The sequence below is a fragment of the Girardinichthys multiradiatus genome, chromosome 9 (assembly GCF_021462225.1).
Source record: "Girardinichthys multiradiatus isolate DD_20200921_A chromosome 9, DD_fGirMul_XY1, whole genome shotgun sequence".
Lineage (NCBI taxonomy): Eukaryota > Metazoa > Chordata > Actinopteri > Cyprinodontiformes > Goodeidae > Girardinichthys > Girardinichthys multiradiatus.
Window position 1 is genome coordinate 34,662,537 of NC_061802.1, and position 17,940 is coordinate 34,680,476.

The 17,940-nt window shown below is 39.0% G+C and overlaps 1 protein-coding gene across 1 annotated transcript; it reads left to right on the plus strand.

Moving 5' to 3' along the window:
- The first annotated feature begins 1,650 nt into the window (after nucleotides 1-1,650).
- Nucleotides 1,651-16,739, plus strand: LOC124874444. The gene is given in 20 exon segments (XM_047375796.1): nucleotides 1,651-1,935; nucleotides 2,696-2,861; nucleotides 2,944-3,096; nucleotides 3,182-3,342; nucleotides 3,462-3,638; nucleotides 3,736-3,874; nucleotides 5,798-5,985; nucleotides 6,069-6,210; nucleotides 6,812-6,985; nucleotides 10,916-11,172; nucleotides 12,433-12,598; nucleotides 12,693-12,734; nucleotides 13,724-13,834; nucleotides 13,918-14,014; nucleotides 14,016-14,070; nucleotides 14,456-14,631; nucleotides 14,715-14,857; nucleotides 15,853-16,040; nucleotides 16,126-16,267; nucleotides 16,564-16,739. Coding segments are annotated over 20 exon segments (3,045 nt in total). The 5' UTR covers nucleotides 1,651-1,743.
- The last annotated feature ends 1,201 nt before the right edge of the window (nucleotides 16,740-17,940 follow it).

Consider the following 17,940-nt stretch of genomic DNA (forward strand, 5'->3'; position numbering starts at 1 on the left):
GTTTTGTGTCATTGTTTGTTGCTGCTTCCTTGTGTTTGTCACACCCCGTTCTCAACCCACGTATTCGTGCTGAGTTTTTTTTTCCATGTGCCGGTGGAACCTCTTGTAAGTTTTTGGATCAGGACTTTGTTTGTATCTGCAGTGCCTTGTTTGGTTTCTTTTGAAAAACTCTGGAAATAAAGCTAAAACCTTTTACAACATGTTGCTGCCCAGCTCTTGTCTGCACTTTGGTCCGCCCGCAAACCACTTTATGACAGTGAAAGATTTATTCTTCACCTGGATGAAACATACAGTACATAGTTTATTCATGATACACAAACAGCTCTGTAAACATTTTTCAACTTTTTACTGTTTAAATTATTCAGATTTGGCTTGCATGATAAGAATGTTCAACTGTCTGCAAAGTAATTAATCATGATTAGTGTTTTGTGTTCTTGTCTCTGTGGGAATTGTCAGTCCTGGAACAATGTAGACAGTTTATTGATTATTTTTATCTCTAATTTGGGGAATGCATGAAAAACTGTCAAAGGAAAAACTGTTGGGAGAAAAAGCTTTTTAATGTCTAAGAGCAGTTTGGGGGGTATTCAGTTTTAATTTGTGCATCATATTTTATGTTCATTGCAATTTAAGAGGATTTTGACACTGTTTCACAACAAACCAAGATGAGAAGTAAAATGTTGCAAAATACCTCCAGAATAACCTTTGTAACATGTAACAATATTTATATTCTATAAATATCCATAATAAACAGTCTTCTTAATGATGGCTTATTTGTCAGACCTTATAGCATTAATAAGTGATAAAAGCTCAGCTCAAAGGACACAATCAAAGAAGATGAAGTGAACAAAGGAAAAAAAAAATGCAGTGTTAATAATTTTTTCTTATAGCAATATTTGATCAACTTCAATAAAATCACTGAATTATGTTTGTGTTATACAAGGAGATTTTTTGCACAGTCATGAACCTGTGTTTAGCTAAGCTCCCTATAATACCATCTTAAGCACAGCTCATGTCTTTCCAGTTTGACCATGTAATTGCCCAAAGGTTAGTTTCCAAACTGGCTTCAGCTTGTTTAAAATAATAAAGGAGTTGTGTCCAATTCCAGTCCTTGAGGGCCAATTCCCTTTGGCTTCAATTACAGCTGCAAGTATTTGAGATTATGTCTTTATTATCTTTCCCACATCTAGAGATGAGATTCTTGGTCCATTTTACTTTGTAAAACAGCTTAAGCTTTTATGTGTTCTTTGAAATTATGGACTAGTTTGTGTTGATCTGCCAAATAACATTGCAATAAAATACATTGAATGATTTCTGAAGGGACTGTAGCGCATAGTTCTCCAGTTTTCCTGTGCAAAAGTCCAAGTTTAGCTCTTAAACCGGTCCAGCTTTTTTAAGCCCATTTTCCAGCTGCTGCACAATTCACAAACAGAGACACAAACACAGCAAGGATTTAGACATTAATATTATGTAGAATATATAATGACTGAATATTAAATGTTCATTATCACTCTGTTGAAACTGATTAGTGATATGTTAGGTTTTATCTTACATCAACTACAAGGCTTATCAAAGAGCATGTAGGTGTGGTTTGCAGCATTTAAAAGCACTTTCCCCTTTGTACAGTCTAGGACATGCTGTGCTTTTCCATTACCTGGCCTAGTATTACAGACTTGAACTGTAGACAGACTTCACAAAAAGAGGACATCAGATAAGTGCTGTTGCCTGTTTTTGCTCACTTTAATCATGTGGCTTTATAATTTTTTGCTGAGCTTCGACCTAAAGGGATTTTTCTTATTCTTTTTATCATTCCTTGTGATTGCTGACTATCTGAAAAACAAGAAACCATCAAACTTTCCTCCAGGACCACGGGCTCTTCCCTTTGTAGGAAATATCTTGACCTTGGACAGCAGGCATCCGCACATTTATTTCACCAAGGTATTGAGTTACATTAAGGGCTAACTTCATTGTCAAATATAGAGTTGCATGCACAAAACATAACAGCTGCTGAAAATACAGTGCTGTGAAAAAGTATTTGCCTTTAAGAGATTTCAGTGTCTGCTCATTTGTCGCATACCAGTTTTTCAGATAATCAAAATCAAAGACAAAGATAACCTGTATACATCAAAATGCAGTTTTTCCTAGGTTACTAAATTGTCTCCAAGAGCACATCCCCAACTTATCTAGGAGGTCACAAAAGGATCCAGAACAACATTTAAAGCACTGCTGGCCTCAATTTCCCTCAGTTTTCAAGATTCTTTAACAAGAAAGAGGCAATAATGAAACCCATACAAGAATTTTGAAGTTCGAGACCAATACGATTAAAAAAACCTGACTCACAATTACAATAAATTACCTAATTGACACCCAACACTTTGGGGAAAATATTTTGTGGACCGATGAGACAAAAGTGAAACCATTTGTAAGGTGTGCACATTCTGGCATCGGGCGAAAAATTGACACTGCATTTCAGAAAAAAAAACATACTGACATTCAGACGGTGGTAGTACAATGATCTGGGGCTGCTTTGCTGCTCCAAGACCTTTAAAATTTCCTCGAACTGAATGGAAAATCCTGAAGGAGAATATCCAACTAAGGAGACAAACATTTTTTACACCTTAGCATATTCAGCATATATAGGACCAAGTCCCTTTGCCATTTAAATTACCCTGTTAACTGAATTCTAAATTCTCCACAGTTGGCTGACATCTATGGTAGTGTCTTCAGAGTCCGCTTAGGCTGGGATACAATGGTGATTATAAGCGGATATAACATGGTAAAAGAGGCCATTGTGATGCAAGCTGAAAACTTTGTGGACCGACCATACAATGCAGTTGCTGACAGGTTTTACTCCGAGCCCTCAGGTGTGGAAACATTTTGGTTTCGATGGGCAGACGTGGATGACATGCAATTTAAATATTTTCGTGTATGCATATTTATATGTAGGTGGTCTGTTCTTGAGCAATGGTGAAAAATGGAAGAAACAGCGTCGCTTTGCTTTATCTACATTACGCAACTTCGGCCTGGGAAAAAACATACTGGAACAGAGCATCTGTGAGGAGATCAGATACCTGCAGGAGGAAATAGAGAGTGAGAAAGGTGGGTTACATTCACTGTAAAATGTTGATGTACTGTAATTGTGCAAGGTGGCTCTATTTTTGAACCGTGTCTTTCTCCCTTTCAGGTAAACTTTTCAGCCCAGCGGGCCTCTTTAACAATGCTGTGTCCAACATTATTTGCCAGCTTGTTATGGGGAAAAGATACGACTACACTGACCACAGGTTTCAGACGATGTTAAAGTACATGTCTGAGGTGGTTTGGCTGGAGGGGAGCATATGGGGTGAAGTAAGTTCCACAACACTGATGGAGGACATACCATGTCACACACTGGAATGTGAGAGGTTTATTATAAAAGAGGAAAAAGGACTTTGTTTTTATTACCTTCTATTCTTTCCTTTGAACAGCTCTATCAGGCATTCCCCAGCGTGATGAAATACTTGCCAGGTCCTCACAACAAGATCTTCACTATTTACACCAGCATACAACATTTCCTTTATGAGGAAATAGAAAAGCACAGGAAGGATTTGGACCACAACAACCCCAGAGACTACATTGATACTTTTCTCATTGAAATGGAGAGTGTATGTAGGCGATTGGAGATAATACACTTTAAAACAGAACGATTTCTGTTCTGCTATGAGTCATTGACCAACCTGTCTTCTTTACATTTCTGTGTAGCAAAACGAGTCAAACCTGGGCTTCACAGAGTGCAACCTGGCTTTCTGCTCTCTCGACCTCTTCCTGGCTGGAACAGAAACAACAGCCACCACATTGCTGTGGGCTTTGATTTTCCTAATAAAAAACCCAAATGTCCAAGGTTGGTAGCAGGCGTGACTCTCTAAAGTGATAACAGCCTTGCTTAAAGTTAGCCTGTCTTGCAAATATGCAATATATACAAAGTTCCAAGCCAAATGGGACAGATTTATACGTTTATTAAATAACTGTTAAAAAGAAATACTGTTTGGGTATGATGCCAGGATGACCATCAAGTGAGTGAATCAAGAACTTTAGTGTTCCTACTTAATACTACTGAAATACATATATTTAATGGCTTTTTTCAGTTTGACCTCTGGTTGTCATGCTCTACCAAAGTAAAAACACATTTCTTAGTTACTATCTTCATGAAAATATAGGGTTTTTCCTCATGTTGTAGTCCATTTTAAACTAAAAAGATAAAAGCATAATTGAATACATTTAAATATAAAGGAAGGCCAGACAGGGATGAAGTGTGAGGTAGGAGTAATACAAGGTTCAAGGTGAGAGCTGAGATTACTTTAAGGACCTGAGTCCTGTCTTGTTTGCAAACGTAATGGACAAACTGACAGGTTAGGTCATACAGGAGATTCAATGAATATTGACGTTTCCAGATGATATTGTGATTTGCAATGAGAGCAGGGATATGGTGGTCTGGAGCACAGAGAGGAGGAGATATGCTTTGTGGTGAATATAACACACTTGAAGCTAAACAGATGCAAATATTGGAATTACTGAACATGGGTAAGTACTGGGGGTGCACAAAAGAGGTGAAGAAGAGAACACAGTGTGGAGTGGATAGAGACAAGAGTCATGGCTGATTTATGACAGAAAGATGGCAGCATACAGCTCGACCCTGCTGCAATTCAATCAATTTCTCGGCACGTTTGCAATGTAATGCAATGCAGACGTGCACAGCGCCCCCTACCGAACAAGATGGGTAGCTCGGTCAGCAGGGAGCTGAGAAAGAGCGGCTGCTGACGTCACTCTTCTGCGCCGCTCGGAATGCTTTTTCGTTTTCGAGTTCTGAGCAGTACTTTGCGGGCAGACCACGAAAACGAAAAAGCAATGTCTGCTTTGTTTTCTTTTTGATTATGGCATAAAATGTGCAGTCGTGAAGAATAAAATGCAAATGCAAATAGGATGATTGATTACTAATTTTATTTATGGGTCAAATAATGCAGCCACATTCTTAAAATGAAAAAGCATTTCTGGAAATGCTTTTTCATTTTCAAATTTTACATTTCAAATTGAATTTTGGTATCTATTTGCTGGGGTACATTTTGAAAAATAAATCTCAAAAGTCTTTTTCTTTTTCATTTTAATTAAGTGAAAGAATGAGCAGTCTTGAAGAAGAAAATTAAAATGCAAATAGGATTATTGATAACTAATTTCATTTATGAGTCAAACAATGCAGCCACATTCTTAAAATGAAAAAGCATTTCTGGAAATGCTTTTTCATTTTCAAATTTTACATTTCAAATTGAATTTTGGTATCTATTTGCTGGGGTACATTTTGAAAAATAAATCTCAAAAGTCTTTTTCTTTTTCATTTTAATTAAGTGAAAGAATGAGCAGTCTTGAAGAAGAAAATTAAAATGCAAATAGGATTATTGATAACTAATTTCATTTATGAGTCAAACAATGCAGCCACATTCTTAAAATGAAAAAGCATTTCTGGAAATGCTTTTTCATTTGAAATATGGTAACGATTTGCTTCCATAGAAATGATATACGGCTAGGAGATGGTGAAAATTAACATGATGAAAAAAACTTAGGAACAGGAAAGATAAAAATATAAAGAAAATGCACAACATCTCAGTTCAGTTATTTAATTACTGTATCTTAAACTCAGTACTATAATTAATAAAGAATGTTCTGTCATGTGGTGGAAAAGTGTTCAGCTGGTGTCCTATCCGAAAAATGCTTCTGCAGTGACTGAAGGTATTTAGTACGTAATTTTGTGCTGTTCACTTTCCTTTTACAGAGAAAGTCCATGCAGAGATTGATAGAGTCATTGGACAGTCTCGCCAACCCTCCATGGCTGACAGACCACACCTGCCTTACACTGATGCTGTAATCCATGAGATCCAGAGGATGGGAAACATTGTTCCTCTGAATGGACTCAGGGTTGCTGCCAAGGATACAACTCTTGGTGGTTACCTTATACCAAAGGTACATCTACTGAGCAGTCAACAGTTAATAATGTATTTCAGTGTTTTCTCATACATCTTTGTGTTATTCTTTGGATCTTTCAGGGAACATCAGTGATGCCCATGCTGACCTCCGTGCTGTTTGACAAATCTGAATGGGAGACTCCAGACACCTTCAATCCTGGACATTTCTTGGACGCTGAAGGGAAGTTTGTGAAAAGAGAAGCATTCCTGCCCTTCTCTGCAGGTACAGCGAACGTGTTTCTGAGTTAAGAGTTCCTATAATTCCTCCGCGGTATTCAAGATTTGCTTGGTCCTTGGTTAAACTGCACAGGATGTATATCATACAATAATAAATATGAAAAACGTTTCAAAGTTTTTCACAATGACGTCATTTAAGTTTGGCATTTACCAAGCCTGTGTCCACTTTGGAAAATTTTCAAGTTTCTCATGTAGAAAAAAAATAATGTAAGGCACCACTGCTAATCTGAGCAGACACAGATCGCCTTTCAAATTTCCAAGCAATTGATAATTATTCTTATTTTGCTTTTTTGAAGTGTTGATGTAGACCCAGATTTTCTCTACACATCCTGAGTGCAAACAAAATACAATTACAAAATTCAATTTGTCGCAATCTTTGACAGTTAAGGAATAGTTACAAAATTTATCTACAACTGTTTCCCATGACATTGACACACAGGTAATGTTTTCCCAAAGATATATACATGAAAAATACTTATATATGGTTTTTGTTTTTTTTGGATGTATTGACATACCTTATTCAACACTAAATAATTTCAAAGTTAGGTTTTAAAAGCCTTAAACATGCATCTGTGTTCACCCTGCAGGAAAACGTGTGTGCCTTGGTGAAGGCCTCGCTAAGATGGAGCTGTTCCTGTTTTTGGTCGCCTTATTGCAGAAGTTCTCTTTCTCTGTTCCTGAAGGAGTTGAACTGAGTACTGAGGGAATAACTGGAGCTACGCGTGTTCCTCACCCCTACAAGGTGTTCGCTAAGGCTCGCTGAGATGTACATCGTTCCCATTTCTACTCAAGACATAAATAAGACAAAGCTGTTATAATTTTATAATCAGAGTCTTAATAATGCGTCTTGTTTGGGAATTATGTTGACTGTGTATAGCTTTACATTATATTCTGGATAGTAGTTGCACTTACTATATGACATTAGTAAACGGTTTCAGAGCATGATGTAACTTATGATGTACTGACACTACTAGGAGTCTATGAGCGAGAAATCTTAGGTCACATAAAGACAAAAAACAAAAGCAACAATTCACAATACATTTAAATACTCTGTTTGATTACAAAATACAACTTACCAAATATTGAAAGAAAAATTTAATTTTTTTAAGCTTTTTCCAGTGTGTAATTGATAGATTTACCATTGTGTTCAGTTAAAATCCGAAGCTGAAACATTTCTCTTTTTTTATTGTATATTTTGCCAGGTATTTAGGGTAAGGAAAATTCCTTTGAGGTTTTTGGCACCTCTGGTGAAGAAGTGTAATAAGCCTTAAATGCATTTTTTAATGTAAAAGAATGATCTGACAAAAATTTAAAAAGCTGTAAAATACTCCTTTTTGAAGTATTAGTACTCTTATGGTTATGGAGTCAGACCAACTGCTAGAGTAGATTTAAAACCACTGAAAATAAGTCCTGCATCAGGGGTTCGTGGTGAGGACTTATAGCACAGCAAAGATGTTCTCACTAATAGTCTTCATTTAGTCTCCTCTAGTGGGTTTGCTTTGGCAACAAACTTTAATCCTTCCTTTAAAGCCATCAGTCTGGAAGTGCTCAGCAATTTCAAGCAATTCCTTCTTTTAGAGAACATATAAAACTCCTTTGGATGACTGAAAAAAAAACTTAATGAACTGTATCAAATGCACGGAAGCACCTACATTTGCTTATTTGTAAAATGTAGGACAATAAACCTCCTCTTTTGACAAAACAGACTACGGTGGTACTTGTTCTCTGACAACTTCACTAAATAAACTCAACCTATTTGCTGCACAAAGATGTTGTGGGTGTTAAACTTACAAAGACTGGCAAAGACAGCCAAAGAGGTGAACCTGAAAACAACTGTTCCCATTACATGTACAGGGGTTGGACAATGAAACTGAAACACCTGGTTTTAGACCACAATAATTTATTAGTATGGTGTAGGGTCTCCTTTTGCGGCCAATATAGCGTCAATTCATCTTGGGAATGACATATACAAGTCCTGCACAGTGGTCAGAGGGATTTTAAGCCATTCTTCTTGCAGGATAGTGGCCAGGTCACTACGTGATACTGGTGGAGGAAAACGTTTCCTGACTCGCTCCTCCAAAACACCCCAAAGTGGCTCAATAATATTTAGATCTGGTGACTGTGCAGGCCATGGGAGATGTTCAACTTCACTTTCATGTTCATCAAACCAATCTTTCACCAGTCTTGGTGCATTGTCATCCTGATACACGGCACCGCCTTCAGGATACAATGTTTGAACCATTGGATGCACATGGTCCTCAAGAATGGTTCGGTAGTCCTTGGCAGTGACGCGCCCATCTAGCACAAGTATTGGACCAAGGGAATGCCATGATATGGCACCCCAAACCATCACTGATCCACCCCCATGCTTCACTCTGGGCATGCAACAGTCTGGGTGGTACGCTTCTTTGGGGCTTCTCCACACCGTAACTCTCTTGGATGTGGGGAAAACAGTAAAGGTGGACTCATCAGAGAACAATACATGCTTCACATTGTCCACAGACCAAGATTTGTGCTCCTTGCACCATTGAAACCAACGTTTGGCATTGGCATGAGTGACCGAGGGTTTGGCTATAGCATCCCGGCCGTGTATATTGACCCTGTGGAGCTCCCGACGGACAGTTCTGGTGGAAACAGGAGAGTTGAGGTGCACATTTAATTCTGCCGTGATTTGGGCAGCCGTGGTTTTATGTTTTTTGGAAACAATCCGGGTTAGCACCCGAACATCCCTTTCAGACAGCTTCCTCTTGCGTCCACAGTTAATCCTGTTGGATGTGGTTCGTCCTTCTTGGTGGTATGCTGACATTACCCTGGATACCGTGGCTCTTGATACATCACAAAGACTTGCTGTCTTGGTCACAAATGCGCCAGCAAGACGTGCACCAACAATTCGTCCTCTTTTGAACTCTGGTATGTCACCCATAATGTTGTGTGCATTTCAATATTTTGAGCAAAACTGTGCTCTTACCCTGCTAATTGAACCTTCACACTCTGCTCTTACTGGTGCAATGTGCAATCAATGAAGACTGGCTACCAGGCTGGTCCGATTTAGCCATGAAACCTCCCACACTAAAATGACAGGTGTTTCAGTTTCATTGTCCAACCCCTGCATGTACATGAAACAACAAAACTAAAATGACAACACAAGAGCTGTCCAAAACATGCTTCTTAAAGGGAAAGCTTGAATTTCTTTCAGAGGCAGGGCTCGGTGGATCGCTAAAAAGCATCTTTTCAGGAGTGGATAGATCTCTGAACCACTTCAATTTATATAAACAGCAAGACGTTTAAACTTTTTAAGTTAGGTCATTTCTGGGAACAAGACCAAATGAATGTTTCCCATCTTACAACAACTCCGATCTAATAAAAGTATTAGTGTTAGATAAATTCCATAAAAGTAAATGGCACTTAGTCTAAAGAATAATTTGGTCCTCAGTCACCAGTAATGTCTTATCCGAAACATGTAATGCAATAAGGGAAATGTTACTTTTATCGTGGCAGAAAAACAATGTAAAGGAAAAGAAATTCAGTGTGAATGTCATTGAATTGTACTCAGTGGTCTTGCTGCAGAGTCATGCTAAAGACCTCTTATAAACATGCATATTTGAATGGGTCTGTGCACTATACTATCCCAAGGACTCTGGCTCACAGGAGTGGCAACACCACTACACCAAGAGAGGCATTGTTCCTTAGGAACCTGGGGTTGCCCAGTACTTCATTAGTGACATGGGCTTTACTTAGCAATACCCCCAGTAATATAGTGCTCTGATTTTTCTTGGCTGTGGTGTGGACCTGAGCTGAAACTGAGGTGGAGAGCTGAACTGTGGTTAAGCTTGAAGATGATGTGGAACTGATCTGAGCCTGGAGCTGGGAATTGCAACTGTGAAATGATCTACCTTCTGCAGAGGGTCCATTTCAATCCAGATCATTCTGTTAGTCCACGTGATACGTAAAAGGAGGGAACCAAATGCAGGACCACATTTCTGTAACCTTCCTTACTTGCAAAGACTCAAATTTCTCCCCTTTTATGGTAGCAGGTAACATGTTAACTTAGTTTCCTCCTCATGTGGGTTTCAGTTTGGATGAAATCACCAAAAAGCGATCCAGGAAATCCTCTCAGACATGTGTTGGGAGGGAAATGTTGTGCAGCCCAGACATAAACAAATAAGGGGCACCTACTCAACACAAGAGGGCCCCAGCTCCTCACTGACTGCACAAGAAAAAATGTAAACTCGTTCAGAGAACTAATAAGAGGTAAATAAAAAAAATAAAGTGTGTGACCCCTTCTAAAGCCGCCCTGGGTTACCGCCCATCAAAAACTGCCGCTGTGTGGAGTCGTGCACATTTCCCTTCCTACAATTAACATCTAACATCAAAAACACCCGAGACCAACGCACCAGAACATAAGCAAAGTAGTTAGTTTCACCATGAGAATATTGCCACAAAATGTTTATCATACTTCTTAATTCATACTTTAATGAGTAAATGTGTTAACAGCAGTGGATTACAGTAGCTTTCATTACACTGGTACAATAGTGGTTAGGTTTGTTTGGGACAAGGAGGGGTGGTTTGCACCATGTTATATAAGTCCTTCCTCCTTCATGATGCTATCTGTTTCAATTGACAGAAATGGGTGTGCCCGACACAAAATACTTCAATCATTCGTAAAAAGGCTTTTTAGAAATACTTTTTAGACGCTCCGTACAAGAAGAGGATAACTACAGGCACTGCTCCCATCGCAGTTCTGCACTCATTAGCCATGTGGCTGTATAATCTTTTGTTGAGCATCAATGTGAAGGGGCTTTTCATGTTTATTTTTCTGTGTCTTCTGATAGCAGACTTCTACAAAAGCAGAAAACCGCCAACATTTCCGCCAAGACCTAAAGCTCTTCCTTTTGTGGGGAATTTCTTCAGTTTGGAGAGCAAACATCCACACATTTATTTCCAAAAGGTACTGATTTATCGGTTTAGGGGGTTACCACCTGTGCATGTACAGTCATGTTATCTGAAGAAATGTCATGTTACCTTTATTATCACTTAAATTATATTTTTAAAAGTGTGTTTTTATGAGTGGTTTAGCTTTCATATTTTTAGTGGGTGTGAGTTGTGCTTGTTGACTTTGGGGTTTACGTGTGAGAATTAAGTGTCTCACAAACTCTGAATTGCTGCTAAGGAGAGCTTCATTTGTTGACAAAATATAAACTAACTAAAATACATGCACGCTTAGAATTTTCTCTTCTGAATACAATTGTTTTTTAAGTTGTGGCCTCAAATTAAAAGGTTCTCTAAACAAATTGAAGCAGTTTCCGATATCTTGTGGCGGAGATATAGACGTGCATCTTATTTTTATCTTAATCTCATTAATTTATATCAGTAATTCAGCTCAAAAACTGAAACTCATATTATGTACATTCATTGCAGACACAGACATACTGTAATTGTTTGTTTCTGTCCATTTTGATGATTATGGCTCACAAGTAATGAAAAATATAATAGAGAATACAGATGATGCAAACGACCAATTTAAAATGTAATGCTGTGGCCTTTGCAATCATTGGGAAAACCCCTGACTTGACAGTCAATGACAAACTCTGTGAAAAGACGTTGCTAAACAAGCTAGCTTTTCACAAAGTGCTGTATCCAAGCATATTAATGGAAAGGTACCAATACCTGTTTTAATGACCATGATATCACTGCATTTGACTGGCCAGCACCTAACCTGACCTGACCTGACCTGCAGAGAGAATCGGTGGAGTTTTGTCAAGACCAGACCCAACAGAGTTTTGACACCAGACCCAACAATGCAGACAAACTAAAGGCCGGTATTGAAACAACCTGGGATTCCTGAACACATCTGCAGGCTGATCACCTCATGCATTTTGTTACCTTCTGAGGAAGTGAATTTTGGGTTTTCATTAGCTGTAACTACTCATCAAAATTAACAGAAATAACCACTTGAAACATTTCACTCTGTATGTAATGAGCCTATAAAATGCAAGACTTTCCCTTTTTTGAAGGGAAAGTCTTGCATTTTATAGTAAATATCAACTAAATTTCCAGCTTTTGAACACAACAGAAGAACTTTTTGAAAAAGTGTCTAATTTCATTTCGGTTCTTTTTCTTGAATCTTGTTGGTTTTATTGATGCATGTGTATGAGTTAATGAGTTTTTTTGTTTAAGTGGCAATTTCCCATTGTTATGTTGTCCACAGTTGGCTGACATCTATGGGAACGTCTTCAGCTTCCGCCTCGGCAAGGAGACAGTCATGTTTTTGAGCGGACACAAGGCTGTGAAAGAGGCATTAGTGACCCAAGCTGAGAACTTTGTGGACCGACCATTTGATGTAATAGGTGACAGGTTTTTCAAGGAAACCTCAGGTGTCAAATCCCTCTCTACTTCCTAATGGATTATGTAAAAAAATAGCTCAGATAAATTCTAAGCCATTTTTTATCTTGGCTTTATAATATCTAGCTGGTCTCTTTATGAGCAATGGAGAAAAATGGAAGAAGCACCGGTTCCCCCCAAGGCTGTGTTCTCTCTCCTCTGCTCTTCTCCCTGTACACCAACAGCTGCACCTCCAGTCACCAGACTGTCAAGCTTCTGAAGTTTGCGGACGACACCACCCTGATCGGACTCATCTCTGATGGTGACGAGTCCGCGTACAGATGGGAGGTGGACCATCTGTTGGACTGGTGCAGCCAGAACAACCTTGAGCTCAACGCTCTAAAGACAGTGGAGATGGTTGTGGACTTCAGGCAGAACCCAGCACCACCTGCCCCCATCACCCTCTGTGACTCCACAATTGACACTGTGGAATCTTTCCGCTTCCTGGGAACCATCATCTCCCAGGATCTCAAGTGGGAGCCAAACATCAGCTCCCTCATCAAGAAAGCCCAGCAGAGGATGTTCTTCCTGCGGCAGCTGAAGAAATTCAACCTGCCAAAGACTATGATGGTGCACTTCTACAAAGCCATCATTGAGTCCATCCTCACCTCCTCCATCACCATCTGGTACGCCGCTGCTACAGCCAAGGATAAGGGCAGGCTGCAGCGTGTCATTCGGTCTGCTGAGAAGGTGATTGGCTGCAGTCTACTGTCACTCCAGGAACTGTACACCTCCAGGACCCTGAAGCGGGCAGGGAAGATTCTGGCTGATCCCTCCCACCCCAGTCACAGACTCTTTGAGACTCTCCCCTCTGGCAGGAGGCTGCGGTCCATCCAGACCAAAACCTCACGCCACAAGAACAGTTTTTTCCCATCTGCCACCAGCCTGGTTAACAAAGCCCGGAAACCACCCTGACATTCTCCCTCCTATACATCCTATACTGCTCTACATTTACTCTCACTCACTTAAAACTGTGCACATATATTTATATTATATTGTAGATATGTTTATACTGTTTAATTTGTACTGTATTGCAGCGACTACGCCAAAACAAATTCCTTGTATGTCCAAAAACGTACTTGGCAATAAAGATTTTCTGATTCTGATTCAGAAACAGTGACGTTTTGCTTTATCTACCTTACGCAACTTTGGCCTGGGCAAAAACTCACTAGAGCACAGTATTTGTGAGGAGATCCGATACCTGCAGGAGGAAATGGAAAGGGAAAAAGGTGGGTTATAATAAGCAGAGCATGCTGTTAGCTCATGGCAATGCAAATTGCCTGTTTGTAAGTAGTGCTCTCCCCTCCATCAGGTAAACCTTTCAGTCCAGCAGGCCTCTTCAACAATGTTGTGTCCAACATCATTTGTCAGCTGGTTATGGGGAAAAGATACAACTACACAGACTACACAGATGCTCAGGTGCATGTCAGAAGCCATGTTGCTGGAGGGAAACATTTGGGGTCAGGTAAGTTAATGAACACAAAGAGAGAAAGTCTCTGTGTCACTAACTGTGAGCGGGTGAAGATTCTCAGTCGTCCAGGATATAGTAAATCAAGAAAAGGTTAAAAAACAAAACAATTGGACTTCAGTTTTAGACAAAGATGGTAGATGTGAGAGGAGTGAAGAAAGCCATTTATGCCAAATGAAAGAAACCAACTCTAAACAGAGGCCTCAGATTTCATCTTTCAAAAACATACAGTTCAACAGTAAGCCTGATGTCCAGTCAGTATTAAACCACTTCACACCTTAAAATAACAATGGCACTAACGATGCCCTACTGTTGGGGGAGTCTAACCTGCTTGTGAATTTAGATAGTTTTTCCAGTTTGACCTTTTCTTTCTTTCGAGCAGCTCTACATGGCATTTCCTAATGTGATGAAGTACATGCCAGGTCCTCACAACACAATATTCAGTCACTTCACCCATGTAGAAAAGTTCATTTTTGAGGAAGTAGAGCAGCACAAGAAGGATCTGGATCGTGACAATCCCAGAGACTACATTGACACTTTCCTCAATGAAATGGAGAACGTGAGTGTGCATTTGTATTAAAATAAGTTCAGGCTGAAACAATCATTTCTACCAAGCTGTAAAACATTTTGTTCTTTTTGCGGCAGCACAAAGAGTCAGACCGTGGCTTCACAGAGGCCAATCTGGTTTACTGCTCCATTGATCTCTTCCTTGCTGGAACAGAAACAACAGCCACCACACTGCTGTGGGCTTTGGTTTTCCTTGTAAAATATCCAGATGTTCAAGGTGGGTTTCAAAATGAGCCTATCAGAGAGTTGACCTCAAAGGTTTACTCTCTGGTATCTTATGCGATAAATACTAAATCAAAAGCATTTCTGAATTACTTGGAGGTAACAGCAATTATAGTAATCAATGGGATTGTTCAGAATATTTTAAAGTTAGTTACTGTTGAGATGTTCTAAGCAGTTTAGATCTTTCACTGCCGTCTCTAGTTTCTGTATTTAGTATAAATCCAGGTCCTTGTGCCTGAATCTAGCCGCTGGTCCAAGAAGGGCCGAGACCAATGCAGACTTCTTCCATCTAAAATCAACTTCAATCTCAAAAGTATCTTAGTGGTTTAAGAAATACTGATTTATAGATATTCAGCACTGACACATTTACATTGGACAGTTACTTATACAGAAGTCATTGATTACTGATAGGAAATTGTGTCTTTCTTGAGATTGGAGTCGTTTTAGCAGCTCCCTTTGGTCTCAGTGCTTCTCTGACTAACTGTTAGCTTCACCCACCAGGACCAACTAATTTGAATTTATCCTAAATGAAAATGAGTTAATCACTGCAGGTAGCATTTTAACGTCTTATAAACTTTTACTAAAACATTGCATCAATATCTTGAACTATCCCTGTAATTTTACTGGAATACAAATGAGTACATTTTTTGTTATTCTCAAGATCAGATGTTTTGTCTTTCATCAGTTTAACCCTTAGTTTGATCTCAATTTTTATCATTTTTCTGCAGTACAATAAAAACAGGAGTCACTCTTTTTAACAAATAGCTGTTGTATTTTTATGTAAAACTAAAGTAGAAAGACATAAGTGATAAAAAATACAGGCAATAGCAATAAATTGTGTTTATGCTCAGTGAAGAAGTGCTTAATCTGGTGTTTTACCTTCTCTAGTTCGTTGGACATGGAATCCAGCTAACAAAACACACAACCTTTAGGAACAGAACAAAACCCTAATCAAATGGAGCTAAGTTTGTCAATTTATTTTTCTTTCAGAGAAAGTCCAAGCAGAAATCGACAGAGTGATTGGACAGAGCCGCCTGCCCTCCATGGCCGACAGATCTAGCATGCCTTACACTGACGCTGTAATCCACGAGATCCAGAGAATAGGAAATATAGTTCCTCTTAATGGAATGAGGGTTGCTGCCAAGGATACTAATCTGGGGGGTTATGTTATACCAAAGGTATACTTACTATACAAACAAGTGTGAGTACTTGTTATATGTTGTTTTTCTGGAATATCTTTGTGTTATTCTTCGGATCTTTCAGGGAACATCAGTGATGCCCGTGCTGACCACTGTCCTGTTTGACAAAATTGAATGGGAGACTCCAGACACCTTCAATCCTGGACATTTCTTGGATGCTAAAGGGAAGTTTGTGAAAAGAGAAGCATTCCTGCCCTTCTCTGCAGGTACAGCAAGAGTTTCAAATTTAAGGGTGGAGAATCTTTTGACAGCTATTAGACAAGCTCTCCACAAATCTGGCCTGCATTGGCTAGAAGCAAGGTGTGACTGAAAGAAGGTCTTAGGTAATCAGATTTAAAGTTGACCACAAAACATGTAGAAGGCACAGCAAACATAGAAGAAGCGGTTCTGGTTAGATGAGGTTTTGGTTATAGTAAAAAATTATCAAAATTTAGTTAAGCAAGAACACATGACAGTATTCAAACCGCTGTTTGTTGATGACGTGTCTGTGTTCACCCTGCAGGAAAACGAGCTTGCCTTGGTGAAAGCCTCGCTAAGATGGAGCTGTTCCTGTTTTTGGTGGCCTTACTGCAGAAGTTCACCTTCTCTGTTCCTGAAGGAGTTGAACTGAATACTGAGGGAATCACTGGAACTACACGAACTCCTCACCAATACAAGGTGTCGGCTAAGGCTCACTGAGCTGTGGGCTTTACACCAAACATTAACTACTCAGTAAAGACTGAGCATTACTTTGACATCATTCTTTGAGTATTGCAGTATTAACGCTTGTTATTATTACACCATACTGATTGTCTTTAGCTATACACATTATTATGGGTGGCCGTTATATTCACCAAACAGTACTACTGTATTAACATCAATAGCAATAAAACTGACAGAAAAATATAAATACAAGCATTTTTCTTAACTAATTTGAAATTTTTTTTATTATTATTTCCTTCTCTGTCACTCAGATAGAAATATCTTCAAGATTTCAGTAAGGAACAAAATGTTCTGACTGAAGTTCAGACCTTTGGAAGGCTGTGGTGAATAAAGAGATAATGTTAATGTCTTTCCTTTTCAACTGCCTTATTAAGTGCTTTGTACATAAACATTTATCTCCGAATTATATATGTGCATACGTTGGATTTCCACTCCATATTTAATTATAAATAGTTGTGGACAGTTTTCTTTTTTTGCATTAATACACGAAGGACTAATATTTGCACAGACGTACATCACAACTACATGAACATGTGCAGCAACAACACCAACAAATAGGGAAAGTATAATTGTAATACAGGGTGTTGGATAGAAAAGGTGAAATAAAACAAAATGGTCTGTTTCAGTTAAATTGTTAAAGGTTTATCTGCAGTCTGGTTCCTGTCTGTCTGTCCGCATTTCAGTGATTTCGCAACAGAAATTGACCAGAGAATTGTACCAGCTGTGGATACAGCCGGGTAGCATGATCTCCTTGTGTGAGTGGAGTAGCCTAGAGCCAGCTAAGATGATGCTTCATATGATAAATATAATCCATCCACTATCTGCCAAGGCAAAGCTAGTCTTGAGCCTGCCACTTGGAAGGGCAGCCAGTAAACCCGAGAAGACGTTCTGATGAATCTCTACCATTAATGCTTCTGGTGCAATTTTCAACTCACATAATCTTCAATTTTAACAAATGTGTATAATGTTCAATGTCTTTATAGTCTCCACAATAGCTAAAAAAAAACAAACATTTTTTAAACTTCAAAAAGTCCAGCATAATAACACTTGAGTTACACGGGGAGAATTTTCTGCCCAGCCCCTTTCAGTATATTCCTTAGTTAAGCTTAAAGTAAAAACCTTTAAACACATACCTTAATTTTATTTAATTTCACTTTTTTCTGCCTGTTTTAAGTTT